The sequence below is a fragment of the Antrostomus carolinensis genome, unplaced genomic scaffold, assembly GCF_000700745.2.
Source record: "Antrostomus carolinensis isolate BGI_N321 unplaced genomic scaffold, ASM70074v2 scaffold10408, whole genome shotgun sequence".
NCBI classification, from domain to species: domain Eukaryota; kingdom Metazoa; phylum Chordata; class Aves; order Caprimulgiformes; family Caprimulgidae; genus Antrostomus; species Antrostomus carolinensis.
The window spans coordinates 36983-49806 of record NW_010332297.1 but is presented as its reverse complement, the minus strand read 5'-3'; the positions used below and the strand labels follow the sequence as shown (position 1 = coordinate 49806).

The 12824-nt window shown below is 41.4% G+C and overlaps 1 protein-coding gene across 1 annotated transcript in view; it reads right to left on the bottom strand.

The window, feature by feature from the left end:
- MLIP (muscular LMNA interacting protein) overlaps positions 1-5673 on the bottom strand; it is a gene marked incomplete at its 3' end in the record, with an annotated part of 95241 nt that extends 89568 nt beyond the window's left edge. Inside the window, exon 1 of the mRNA XM_029086346.1 lies at positions 5611-5673. Within this exon, the coding sequence (XP_028942179.1) occupies positions 5611-5673 (63 nt within the window). The remainder of the gene's footprint in view (positions 1-5610) is intronic.
- Positions 5674-12824: the final 7151 nt, after the last annotated feature.

The following is a 12824-nucleotide window of genomic DNA, read 5'->3' as shown; positions in this document are numbered from 1 at the left end:
TGGCCCCCAGCCACTGTCAGGCAGCCAGCAGTTCCTGCTCTGAGAGCCCCACGCGTACCCGGAGCATGACAGAGTACTGGCCTTGGGGTCCTGCTCCTGGCAAAGAAGTCCTGTTCCAGCCTGAGCCTGGAGGCTGTGCTGCCATCTCTGCCTCTATGATGCCAGCCCTCACCAGCACAAGAGCGAGTGACCTGGAAAAAGGTCCCCATGGCAGGGTGATTGCACCTAGCACCTCTGGCCATGCCCACTCCTGACAGCCTCCACCCAGCTCTCCTCCTCTTCCTCTGGTCTTCAGACAACCTTCCCGTCCCACACTTGCTTCTCACCTGGTTTATGCCTAGCTAAATCAACAACTAAACGTACAAGTAGGGTCAGTCATCACCATACTAGTCACCACCCTCCATCCTGTTCAGGCTCCCTTAGGTGGCAAACTTCAGGAAAGGGGCTGTCTTCTCCAATGAGTCTTTACCATAGCACGTCCCACAGAGAGGACTTGATCTTGACAGGACTGTCTTTTTGCTACCAGTGTACAACGGTTAATTGTTGTTTCCCTTGGGTGGGATTGATCTGCTGCCTCACTCTGTATGAGCTGTAGCCACAACAAATGCTAATTCTCTGAACAAAGTCCTGCAGCCCTTTCTTACAGAGTACATCCTCTCCTCCAAAAACTAACATTAAAGCCATCTCAAGCAGTGCCTGTCACTCTTTCTGATCCATATATTCATTTGGTTTAATTTTTCCCTATATGACTGTCCCTTTTTTTACTACTATTTAATGTAACAAGAAAGTAAAAAAAACCCACCCTTTTAAGGCAACCTAAAGTATGAAGATCGAATATTCCCTGTTAGTAAACATTATTTTAAATGCAATACTTCATGTGCCGTATGGTCACAGGGAGAGAAGAGATCAAATAGGAAACAGACAAGTGTGAAATATAATTAAAATAATTTCAAATAACAGAGGCAATATGCATTAATGGAGGAGGACTTCAGAATGCAAACAGGCTATTTTGAGCTGGGTTGTAATTTCAATAGGGAAACTCTAGAATTACTCTGTCCTTCTGAGCTATGCTAAAATAAAAACTATGAAAAGGAAAATTGAGTCCATCTGCTTAGTCCAATCTATTTCATAGTGAGTCATTCTATTTTCCCATCACAAAATGGGCCCTTCATTATCTTCTATTTCCACAGCCAGCTCCACACAAAGACTCTCTTCAGGATTCTGGCTGCCAGGCAGTCTTCCTCCAGGAAGCAAGGACAAGAATTCTTTAACAATAAATTTCACAAATATTAAATGAAATAGCCTAAAGTTGTAGAGAATTTTGTATTATTTATCTCATCCACGGTAAGCAGTGAATGTAAAGGTACAATACCACTTAATAAAACTGTGAGGTTGCCCTCTATAGAGGTTATACTTTGAGCATGAACTGGTCTCTGTTTAATTGACACACTTTAATCCATATTTTCAGAATGATATAGACTTTATTCTTTTGAAAATAAGTGGAAATATTTGTAGCAAAGTATACAAAACCAAGATTTGTCTTACACACATAAATATATACAGGTCACAGAGCTATGACATCATAGAAGTAACTGAGGTGTGGTGCTATAGCTCACATATCTATAGTGCTGCAATGGATGGACAGAGGCTCTGCTCTTCAGAAAGATGGCCAGGGAAGATAAGGAGAGGATCTCTCCATGTGAAGCAGCAGTTTGGCTGTGTGGAGCTCTTGTACAGGCTGGACAACACAGCTTGGTGAGAACCTGAGGGTCAGGATCAGAGGAGAGATCAGTGAGGGTGACATCATGGTGGTACTCTGATACAGACAGCACAGCTGGGGTGAGGAAGTGGGCAATGCTCCTCAGAACAACTTCTTTAAACAACTCAAGGAAGTATCTGGATCGCAGACTTTTTTTTTACAGGAGATTTTAGCCTCACTGACACATGCTGGAGGACAAAATGGCAGGATGGGAGTCCAGGAGAATTCTGGAGGGTGTCAAGGATAGTTTCTTGATACAGGCACTGGATGGGCCAACCAGTATCATGCACAGTTGGATCTGTTATTCAGAAATAAGAAAGAAGTGGGATCCTATGGGAGGCAGCTTGGAGGCACAAGGAGCTCAGGAAAGCTGTCTGTGAAAACAACCTCTTCCACATGCAAGACTTTTCATGCTGACACTCAGGAGGACAAGCAGACTTATTGGGACACCAGCATGACTAAAGAGGGAGTTTGTAACTCAGCTGCAGTGCAAAAAGGTAGCACCAGATGTAGAAGCAGACACGGATAAGGCTGGGGTGACTCAGTGATGTCTTTGCCTCAGCCTTCACCAAGGTCTCCCAGGTCTCTGCGCTTAGCAGCAGGGGTCAGGGAGGAGGAGAGCAACCAGCAGTGGATGAAGATCAAAGAAGGGATGACTTGTGATAACTGAACCCATACCTACCTGTGGGAAGAAAGTGGTTGGGAACAGCACATGGATTTACCAAGGGTAAATCATACCTGACCAACCTGATTGCCTTCTATGACAAAGTGACTGGATGTGTGAACAAGTGGCAAGCAGTGGATGTCATTTACCCTGACTTGCTTCCAACACTGTCTCCCACAATATTGTCATATCCACATGAGGATGTGACAGCCTGGGTGGTGGACAAGTAGACAGCTAAAAAGCTGGTCGGACAATCAGGCTCAGACATTCATGGTTAATGCTTTGTACTCTTCTTGGATTACAGTAAAAAGAGGAGTGCTGCAGAGCTCTGTTGTGTTTAACATCTTCATCAATGACCCAGAGGAGTTGACACACCCTCTGGGTGAAAGAGTCCTGCCTGAGGGCAGGGCTGCCATTCAGAGGGGTCATGGCAGGCTGGAGGAATGGACCAAAAGGAGCATTATGGACCTGGGAAGGGAGGGCCCCTGTCAGTGATCCAGTCTTGGGCCTGACTGCCTGGGAGACAGCTCTGCTGAGGAGGCCCTGAGAGTCCTGGTGGGCAGCAGATGGAGTCTGAGCCAGCAGTGAACCCTGGCAAGGAGATCATCTTGGGCTGTGCTAACAGGAGCACAACCAGTAGAGCAAGGGAAGGAATTATCCTCCTCTACTCAGCACTCACTAGAATACACCTAGAATATGGCATCCAGTTTTGAGCCCTCCAGCAGAAGACTGAAAGATTGAAGCAAGCTCAGTGGAGACCACCAAGATGGTCAGGACAGGACCATTTGCCCTGTGAGGAGAGGCTGAGGGGTCTGGGCTGTGCTTGTTCAGCCTGGAGAAGAGATGGCTCCAGGTGGGACCTAACAGCAGCCCCCAGTCCCTGTGGGAAGCTATTAAGGATGTGGAGCCAGGGCTCTTTACAGCAATGGATGGCAGGAGGAAAGAGAAATGGACAAAAAACTAAATTAGATATTTTGACCTGGTAAGACAAAAAACCTTTTTCCCCATGAGGGTGGCCTAGCAGTGGAGCAGTTTGTCTAGAGAGGGCATGCAGTCTCCATCCTTGGAGGTTTTCAAGACTTAACTGGATAAAGCCCTGAGAAGCCTGGTCTGATCCCATAGTCACTTTAAACAGGAGATTGGGCTAGAGACCTCCTGAGCTCCCTTTGCATCTGAGTTATCCTATGTTCCTACATAATATACACTAAAAAATAAAGTATCATCCAGTTACACATATAAAGTATCATCCAGTTTGCAGGATATACTACTGAAAACAGACACCTCATGGTGCCTATAATATTAAGTATCTTATATATTTGCTATACTGACGTTAAATACATGAACAAATATCAACAATAATATGTACAAATTATAGCTGTACTGCAGATTGACAGTCCTCCCATGCAGTGTTTGAATATTGACCCGACCTGCATGTAACAAAGAAAATGGCAGAACCAATAAAAGCCCAGGAGGTGCAAAACCAGGGGAAAAATGTGGAGGCAAAGTGAAATCCATCGTGCAATCAGAAAGAAAGGCATTAAGAGTAAACATGCAAAGAGAGAGAGAGAGGTGGGAGGGAGAGGAGGCTGGGGCTCGGCTGGAAGGGGACATGAAAGGCACAGGAGGACTGGCGTGGGGCCAGGGCATTCCTCCGCTGTCAGCAGAGCGATGTGAAACCCGCTGAGTGAGGGCCTCCTCCGTCCCCCTCGCTGAGCACCCGCAGGGATAGGACCTGCCGCCGCTGCTAACAGGGACTCTCTCAGCTCGATGTGTTATGAGGATTCAGCTCTGAAACTACTGAAAGGCAGGTGACCTGGCACAGGCATGAAAGTGGCTCCCATCAGTGAGGTCCCTGTTTGCTCCAGCTAGCCATTCTTAAAAATCAGTAAACGATGCACACAGAGAAAGTCATGAGAAGATCACTGGGGTTCCAAACGAAGTGCTCTGCATTTTGGAAAAGCCTCACTTAGATTGCCTGCTCAATTCTTTGTGCATCAGGATGCAGACCGCAATTAGATAATCATACTGTCTGATTACATTGCTATATATAAGCTATAACAAAGATTCAAAGGTTTCCTTTGAAAGCTTTCCTGAAGCTTTTGTGGATTTTACTTTTTAAAAAAATTTTGAAGAGTATTCCTTATATTTTATATATCAAACATAAATTCAAAATGAGGTCACTGTCTAAAGTATTAATTCACTAATGAGAAAATGAACAAGTAAAACATTAGGTAATATTCTTATTCTAACTTCAGGCTGAAGCTTTGGCAATGCACTTTTGGATATTACTCTTCAAATAAATACTTATTTTAATAAAAAAATAAAAGGTACTTAAAAGGCATTTAAAGGCCAGGTCATGACTTTGTTTCGGTTCTTTCCTTATTTCCTACCCAATGCACTTTGCCTCGGTGAAGTTGTATTTAAAACTATAAACTAACATACAAGCTTGCCAAGCCTCACTTAACTGAGGCTAGTTGAGTCAAACGTTGTGATTAAACAAGAGTAAATGCTGGCCCACCATGAAATCAAACCAGCGCAACACCACCAGTATTTAAGATAAGTGCTAAAAAATTCAGCAATAATTTGTTTCTTAACAAAAGTGATGGCCACATTTCTTCACAGTCTTTCAAAGCCAAGAATAAACTGCCCTTTTTGTGATATCAAGAAAATAACCTTGTTAATGCAAGGCAACTTATAAATCACATTTCAAACCTATGCTAATTAGGAATAAACTGTGTTTTGACTGTTTTCACTTTCTCTTAATAATTTGTTTTGGTCACACCTCTTTTCAGTAAGCTCCAAACACACTCCAGAGACAGGCAAACAGTTTCTTCTGCCATTTACTAGTCTAAAGTTATGGAAAATAATGTGCAAAGACATGAAATAGTCCCTCAAGAAAAATCCAAGAAAACCACTATTAGCCCTCAGTCTGAGTTACGATAACAAATCAACATTGAACTAGATTTCAGTTTTTGCACTTTGCACGCACACAAAATGCATTCACAAATTTCCGTAATTTCCACAGAAATATACCACCATAATTAATTTAACATACATGAATGAAGTTTTAACCTTCAAGGTCAGTGGTTAAAGGAAGCTGGGATATACTCCTGTAAAGACAACAGATTATTTGCCTTTCCATTCACTAAATGAAAAAAAAAAATCAACATTTCTCAACATATCTTACCGTTTGCTTTTCCTCTAAAGCTTCTCTTCCTGAGACTTTCCTTTCATGTTTTCCTAACTCCATTTCCCAGGGGAGGGAAAAAAAACAAAGCCCAATACCCTGAGCAGAAGTGATTTAACCTGACTACATGTTAGATATCCCTGTACTTTTGGAGTCGGGAGAGAAAAGTATCAGGCAGCACTGTGGTGATTTCTGGTCAGTGCATGTTTCCATTTATAGCTGTTGAAAATCCACAAATAGAAGCGTGGAGAGAGGGCAGGCAGCTGCCTCTGATAACAATAAACGTTGGTTTGGCATCAAAGCAAATTGTTCAGGAGGGATTTTGGTTACCAGCCTCATTCACTCCTGCCTCATCCCCTCTACCCCAACAGCTCATACAGAAAAAGTCCATTAAAATGAACAGCTGTGTCTCAGTAGCACTGACTTGTGCTCATGGAGGTTATTAAGCAAGTAAAACAAAAAATATAATTAGCTGGCATCACATGTTGTTATGTACAGACAGAAAGTGTACAGGACAATATTTTAAAATGGTGCTTTAACATGACTATCGAACTTTCCCTGTTGAGTGCTTGGGACTGAACTATCCTAATATACACGCACATAGAGCATACTCTCCTTTTCTAACCTCAGGACATGACATCTTCTGGGATTTTTGAAATGCAGAAGGAATTTCAAAACTTTCAGTGGGCCCTACGAGCACCCCTAAATACAAGAAATGACGAGTGAGCATCTAAAATGGAGCTAATACCCATACAGACAGTGGTTGTGCAGTCCATTAGTTGACTGCAGGAGAACAACCTGGCTCTGGTTCACAACGATAAAGTCAGGAGGCCAATATTAGAAACTGCAGCATGGGGGGAACCTCTTGGCAGCTCTGCTGTGGATGCCAAGGTTTATAACACACCCTCCCGTTGCCACATCAACTGGGTTCATGTTGTCTCGGGGGTAATTCACACACAAGGCTGGTTCTGCATGTACCAGCAAGGGATGAGAAAGCTCAATGACACGGAATCACACAGAAAATAGCTGCTACAAAAATATACTCTCTGGTCAATCTGTGGTTCATTAAGAAAAGCATAGCCCTTTGTAAAGCTGGCAGTTTAAACATCTCACTAAATCCCTAGTAAAGAAAACACATATCCTTTCCTTCTCTTCCTCTCAACACATTGGTTAAAGAAGACTTTTCTAAAATAAATAAATAAATAGACAGATAGAAAAATAAATATGTAACTATAAAAACCTTTTTCATCTATACTCATATGATCATTAGAGCCTCAGATAGGGTAGTCAAAGAAGTCACCATGCAACAGTCTATACAGTCAGTATACATATGAGTAGTTGACAAAAAGAAAAAAAAAGTAGAGTGTTCCTGCTCTGAAACTTTCTTCAGAATAAAGAAAAAGTTACTCCAGTGACAATTATATTTCTTTAGTCTCTCTTTTACCTTCTTTTTCAGAAGTGTAAGGCAGCCAGAAGATGAGTGAGTACAGCAAGGCAAACACAAAGAACCAGTCAAATCTACAAGGGCTGAGGTAGTAGAGGAAATAAATATGAGCTTGATGTCACAAGAGTAAAAATACACCTCGCTGCATCTCCTGGAAATGCTGGGATAAAAGGAACAAGAGTGAGCGACATAATACCCAGAGGAAAGCTGAAGTTTTTCCCTGCTCTTCAGCAGAAAGGTAAACATATTAAGAAGTTTGTTTCTCTAAAATCTCTTCTGTGAGGCTGAAATTTATCCCTGTGGTGAGGGACTTGCATAATGCCTTAACGACCTCAAAAGAGGACTTCAGTGGGATGCAAACCGCAGCTTACATTATGCTGCTGCTTACAATACCAACCATCCCTGTGGCCCAGGTGAAAAACCTGAAGCACCTCTGCTCCTGTTAACCTGTCCATTTGAAATGGTTTTAAATCACAGACAAGGAGCGGAGCATCTCCGGTGGATACGTTCAAATGCGTGTGCTTGGTGCGCTCCCCAGCCCTGTCCCACCCGGCTGTCAGCAGGCTCCCAAAGGGCAGCTCCCAGGGAAACCACTCCTTCCTCAAGCTGGGGAATGGACACTCAGATCGGTAAAAGAGCAGGCTGCCAGCAGTGCAACGAACTAGCAACATAGGACTCAAGACGTATATATTTAAGTCCATATAGACTTATACCAGCACTGGTAGATTTTTTCTGGAGTTTAGGTTGTGTGTAATTATGCACTCATACTAACTACCTTAAAACTTAATCTTCAGCCACTTTCACACTCTCTACTTCCAGAGTCTCTAATTGTTTTCATGGGTCAGCTCACCCATGTGAATGTCAAAGGCAGTCACTAGAGAAAGACCCAAGAAAGTGACTATGAATTGACTTTACTCATAATGATTCCAACATGAAAGGCTGATGAGAATATGCAGTTTTACAAGTGTGATTTCCATCAACATTCTTGTAAAGGTGTCTAATAGCACTCACAATAAAAAATACAACATCTCCCCCTTTCAATGTGTGGCTACTACAGCCTGACTACTAGATTCCATTAAAAAAAAAAAAAAAAAAAAAGAAAGAAAAGAAAAAAAAAGTGAAAAGTAAAATACTTGAATAGGGAAAAACCCAATTGCTCCATTTCTTGTAAATGGAAGTTCATATTCTGGATGCATCATGCTGCTGACTAGGGAGTTGGAGCAGATTGCATTGGAGATGGGAATGGGAGCAAAAAGCTAAGAATGCAACAGAGTATGACACCACACTTCATGCCATTGAGTTGAAATCAGGGAGCACAAGAAACATGGGATGCAGGGTTCTTCCATAGCCTGGATGCTAATATATAAGGACCCTGGAGATAGCGTAGAAAGGCCGGCATCATTTTGTTATCTACTGCACCTTACTCAGCATGACATTTCAACACTAAACCTAGTCAACAATCATGATTCCAACCGCATGAGAATTTGGTTTTATATAATTATGGGAGTACATTTCTTACTCTACACAGAAATAGTGGTTATTTTACTCCAAGGACTTTCTAAAACACTGTTAGTAACTGTGTATTTCCTGTTTTACTTTGCAAAGGAAAACATACTAAACAGGTGCTAAGTAAAAAGCACGTTATAGACATTGCCTACATTACTGTGCTATTTTGAATTACTTCTTTGTATTACAGTCACTGGTCTCCTAACACCTGTTTTTCTTCTCAGAGCACAACCTAACAAGAGGCCGAGAGATGAAGTGGAAGGGGAGGTAGCGTTGTAATTGGTTTTTGTAAGGAAGGGCTGAATATCCGAATTAGTAGCATTGTGTAAAGAAACCATTTAAGCAGATGTATTTTCTGTGTTCATTTGATCTGCTCTTCCTAGAAAAGGAAGCAAGTGACTATCACAAAGTTTGTGTGTCACTCTCAGCTGTTTTCATTCATGTGGCCACTGCAATTCTTTTATTTTGCACATTCTCATTTTGAGCCTGACACGGCTGTAGCCCGGGGCTGCCAGCCAATGATGGTAACACACGTGATAGATCTGCAGCGCTTCTTTCGTAAGCCGGTAGTTTTTATTTGCTCAGCATCAAACACACCATAAGCATTCAAGTCAGAAATATTAATTCTGACCCTGATGTGCTCAATCATATTATACTTAGATGAAATACACCCACTTAAGTCACATATATCAGTTAAAAAACCCTAAAACTAATACAGAAATCACATCCACAGTGACTTTTAGAGGTCTGATTTGGAGAGACAGTTTCTGTCACACACTTAAGTCAAAAAGTTAAAAGAAAAGCAAACAAACACAAAACTCAGTAGGGTCCTTCACTACTTTTCGCCACAAGTGAAGCTTTCTAGGTTATTTTTGGTGTCCACCCTTCTCTCAGCCCCAGCACGTCACACCAGTATCCCTACGTTACTCCAGCAAGTCCACCCAAGGTCATATGCACATGCCTGGAAACGTCAGGATCTCGGCAGCATTTCTAGCTGGTATTTCATGGCATGTTCCTCGCAGAAACGAAAAGCATGCCAGAGCCACCAGGGCTGTATAGGGAGCAGGCTTACCTTCCAAGCTGAGGGAGCCGAGGGCGGGAAGCTGATCCTTAGGAGAGGTGGGTCCACATTCCTGCCGTGGCACCCAGCAGCTGCTGCTGTCGCTCCCTGGTCCACCCCGCTGGCTCTGCAAACACTCAGGGAGTGGGAGCTAGCAGGCGTGGAAATAGGAGGAAACACCACAGGCACCACAACTTTCTGCTTTGCATGTGAGGAAGCAGAGCTTTACATGTCATGTATAGGGAGCAGGAGTCTCCCTGACAAATTTGCTCCAAAGGGGCAAGTTTGAATATGTTTGAGGATAAAAGCCAAGGAAGGTTATTTCAACATTACAATAAATTGATTCTACAGCTCTGAGCCTTCTCTGACACGGCAGTCCATGGAAGCTGTAAGTGCTTTCTTCTCTTCATGGGTCTTTTAAGTTGATTGTGTCAAAGTGGACTATACTTATGCTGGCAAGGTCCTACATCTGCTGTCCTTCAGGAGTACAGAGGGTGGTAAAACAACTGAGCTCTTTTTTGTTGGATATCCATTGTTTCAGCTGTATACACATGATGTCCCTGAACATTACTGCTATATTCCAGCAAATCAAATTATTCCAGGCTGTAAAATATATTTCAATAGATGCAACACAAAAAACTCTTCCTTCCATATTCAGTGGTACAGTTTGCCTTGCCTTCCTCCACAATGATGGACATGGCAATGATGAGATGCGGCTAACGAAATACATTAAGAAAGCACTAAATACCTTCTTAGCTAATTTTTTAACTGATGTGGCAGCTGGGAGTGAGGAGAAGCCAGTTCCCCATGGAAAAGGAATGGCTGCTCCCTAGTCAGGCAGTGGACTTTTTCTAGGCACCTCCCAGGTGAGCAGGAAGCAAGAGCACAGGGTATGAGCCATCATTAACAGACCAACACCCATCGCACCTTTTCCACCTTCTGCCTCTGCCCACTCTTTATCAAAAACCAAACCTCAAAAAAGACATTACTCAGTGCTGATAAGGACACCAGCATCTACCTTCACCTCTGCCCCTCTTTTGCACAGCAAAAGAGAAACGTAATCACCTGCCCCAGCATTTTTTTTGCTTAAGCAAAGCCTGAACACATGTGTAGCAGAGGCTTTGATTGATATATTTTGTAGAGCTGCATGCCTATTTATGAAACTTTTCAGGCTCATTTGTCAATGTGTGTTCAATTTTTTTCCACAGAGAGTCTTACCACCATCAGTTTATAACCACAGCAAAATTCTCTACACTGCAATATGAAATTCGTCTTGAAAACAAATTCAGTTGAATAGGACAGAAAAAGATACAAGTGTTTAAAAGTTATCTGAATGCTGGCAGCATTTGGTTAAGAGCATGTAATTTGGATAGCAAGCATTTTGACTTCCTAGACCTAATGAAGAATCTAAAACACACACCTGTGCATGAGGAGGAAAAAGAATGAAAATACAGAGCTCTCAACAGAACGCCTATTTTATTTCACTAACTCTCAACTACAACTTATTCTGCAGCTCAGGACTGGTTTATAACAGCAGAATAAGTTTACTTTTTCTGCAGTCTAGTAAGACACAATAAAGCAATAATAAACCATATGTTATGAGCTAGATTGCCAAAGCGCTTATGGGTTTTGAGCTTTATGATATTTTTGCAATATGCATTGATCAAACATTAAGTCATGGTGGAAGAACTCTGTTTATTTTGAAAGAAGAAAAGGGATGGGAAGTAAATATTTTAAAATATAATTTAATTTATCAACATCATTTAAGCTAATTCAAATTGGAATGTTTATCCACATAATACAGTCTTTATTATTAAAGCCATAGGAGATTCTAAAGTAATGTCCATTTGCAAATGAATGAAAATTAGTTTAATATTCCTATTGTTGATAAATTATCTTCAGTTAAAACGGTGATGTACAACATAATGAAAAAGCCACAATAGATGCAGTTGACAGTCAAGAGAAATCTTACCATAGTGTTGCTGCAAACCTATTTTTGCAAAATAAAATATCCCTTTTATCAGTAGGAGATATTGTTCTCACTCTGCATCAGCCGTACTCTGCTGGGAGCCTCCTAATTCCTGAAAAGCCAGCTACCAGCATTCATTCACATCTTATACGAATGATCACCTGAGAAATATTTCAAAATGTGAATAAAAGATGAGGAAATATTTCAAAATGTGAATAAAAGATGAGGATTCACTCAGTCACTGAGTTGTGTTATATTACATTTACAGGAAAATAAACTGTATATACATCATAAACACCATCGATGAACACTTTATGCACATGAAAAAATAGTCATGACATCCCAGTCTAGCAGAGCCAGACCCCACCTCTTAGTGAAGGTAGCACCATGGAACCCCCCACGAAGATCAATAACATAAGGTTCTTTTTAAGCACCTCAAAATGCATTAGAAACCTGAATAGCAGTGAAGAGAACTGAAGGACTGAACACTGTTGTACAAGAATATTTGCTCTTAAATGCTTACCTTATATATATACACACATACACACAAAATACTGGCATATCACAGTAAGGCAAATTTAAGGTGTTCTGCTTATATGCAAGTCAGGAGAAGAAATTAAAGTGTCTCAGACAGTTCCACAAGCATAAGCAATTGCTTCTCATTACTCTCAGGTACATAGTTGCATAAGATGCCTCCTGCATTTAGATCTAATATAACGTAACTTACAGGTTCTGTTCAAATCTGATCCACATTTGCATTCCCAATATACCTGGAGAAACTATTCTTTATTACACTAGAATGAGATACAGAATTCCAATGGAAATAACATTTCACTACCAGGAAAAAAAAAAAAGTAAATCAGCACTATTTAAAAGACAGAAAAGGATTTTTTTATTCTCATAGAAAACAACATTAAAAGGGACAATTCAAAGGAATCTGAGGGTAGACAGAAGGATGAGCTATATAGAGAAAACAAAGACACAAAATTAAAAACAAAAACCAAACTATACAATTGTTTTCAGAGTGTTTCCAAATGGGTAAAGTACCTTTTGAACAAAAATCATCTGCTCTTTTCATCACTGCATTTAGGTGCTGTAGAACGCCCTTACAAGTGGCTATTGAAACACGTGGTGACATTCACATAACCTCATCAGCACATTTTGTTTCAAGTACCCAAGTTCTGGCTGAAGGAAGGTTCAAGGCAAAGAAATACAAACACGGGTTCTGCTCCCCC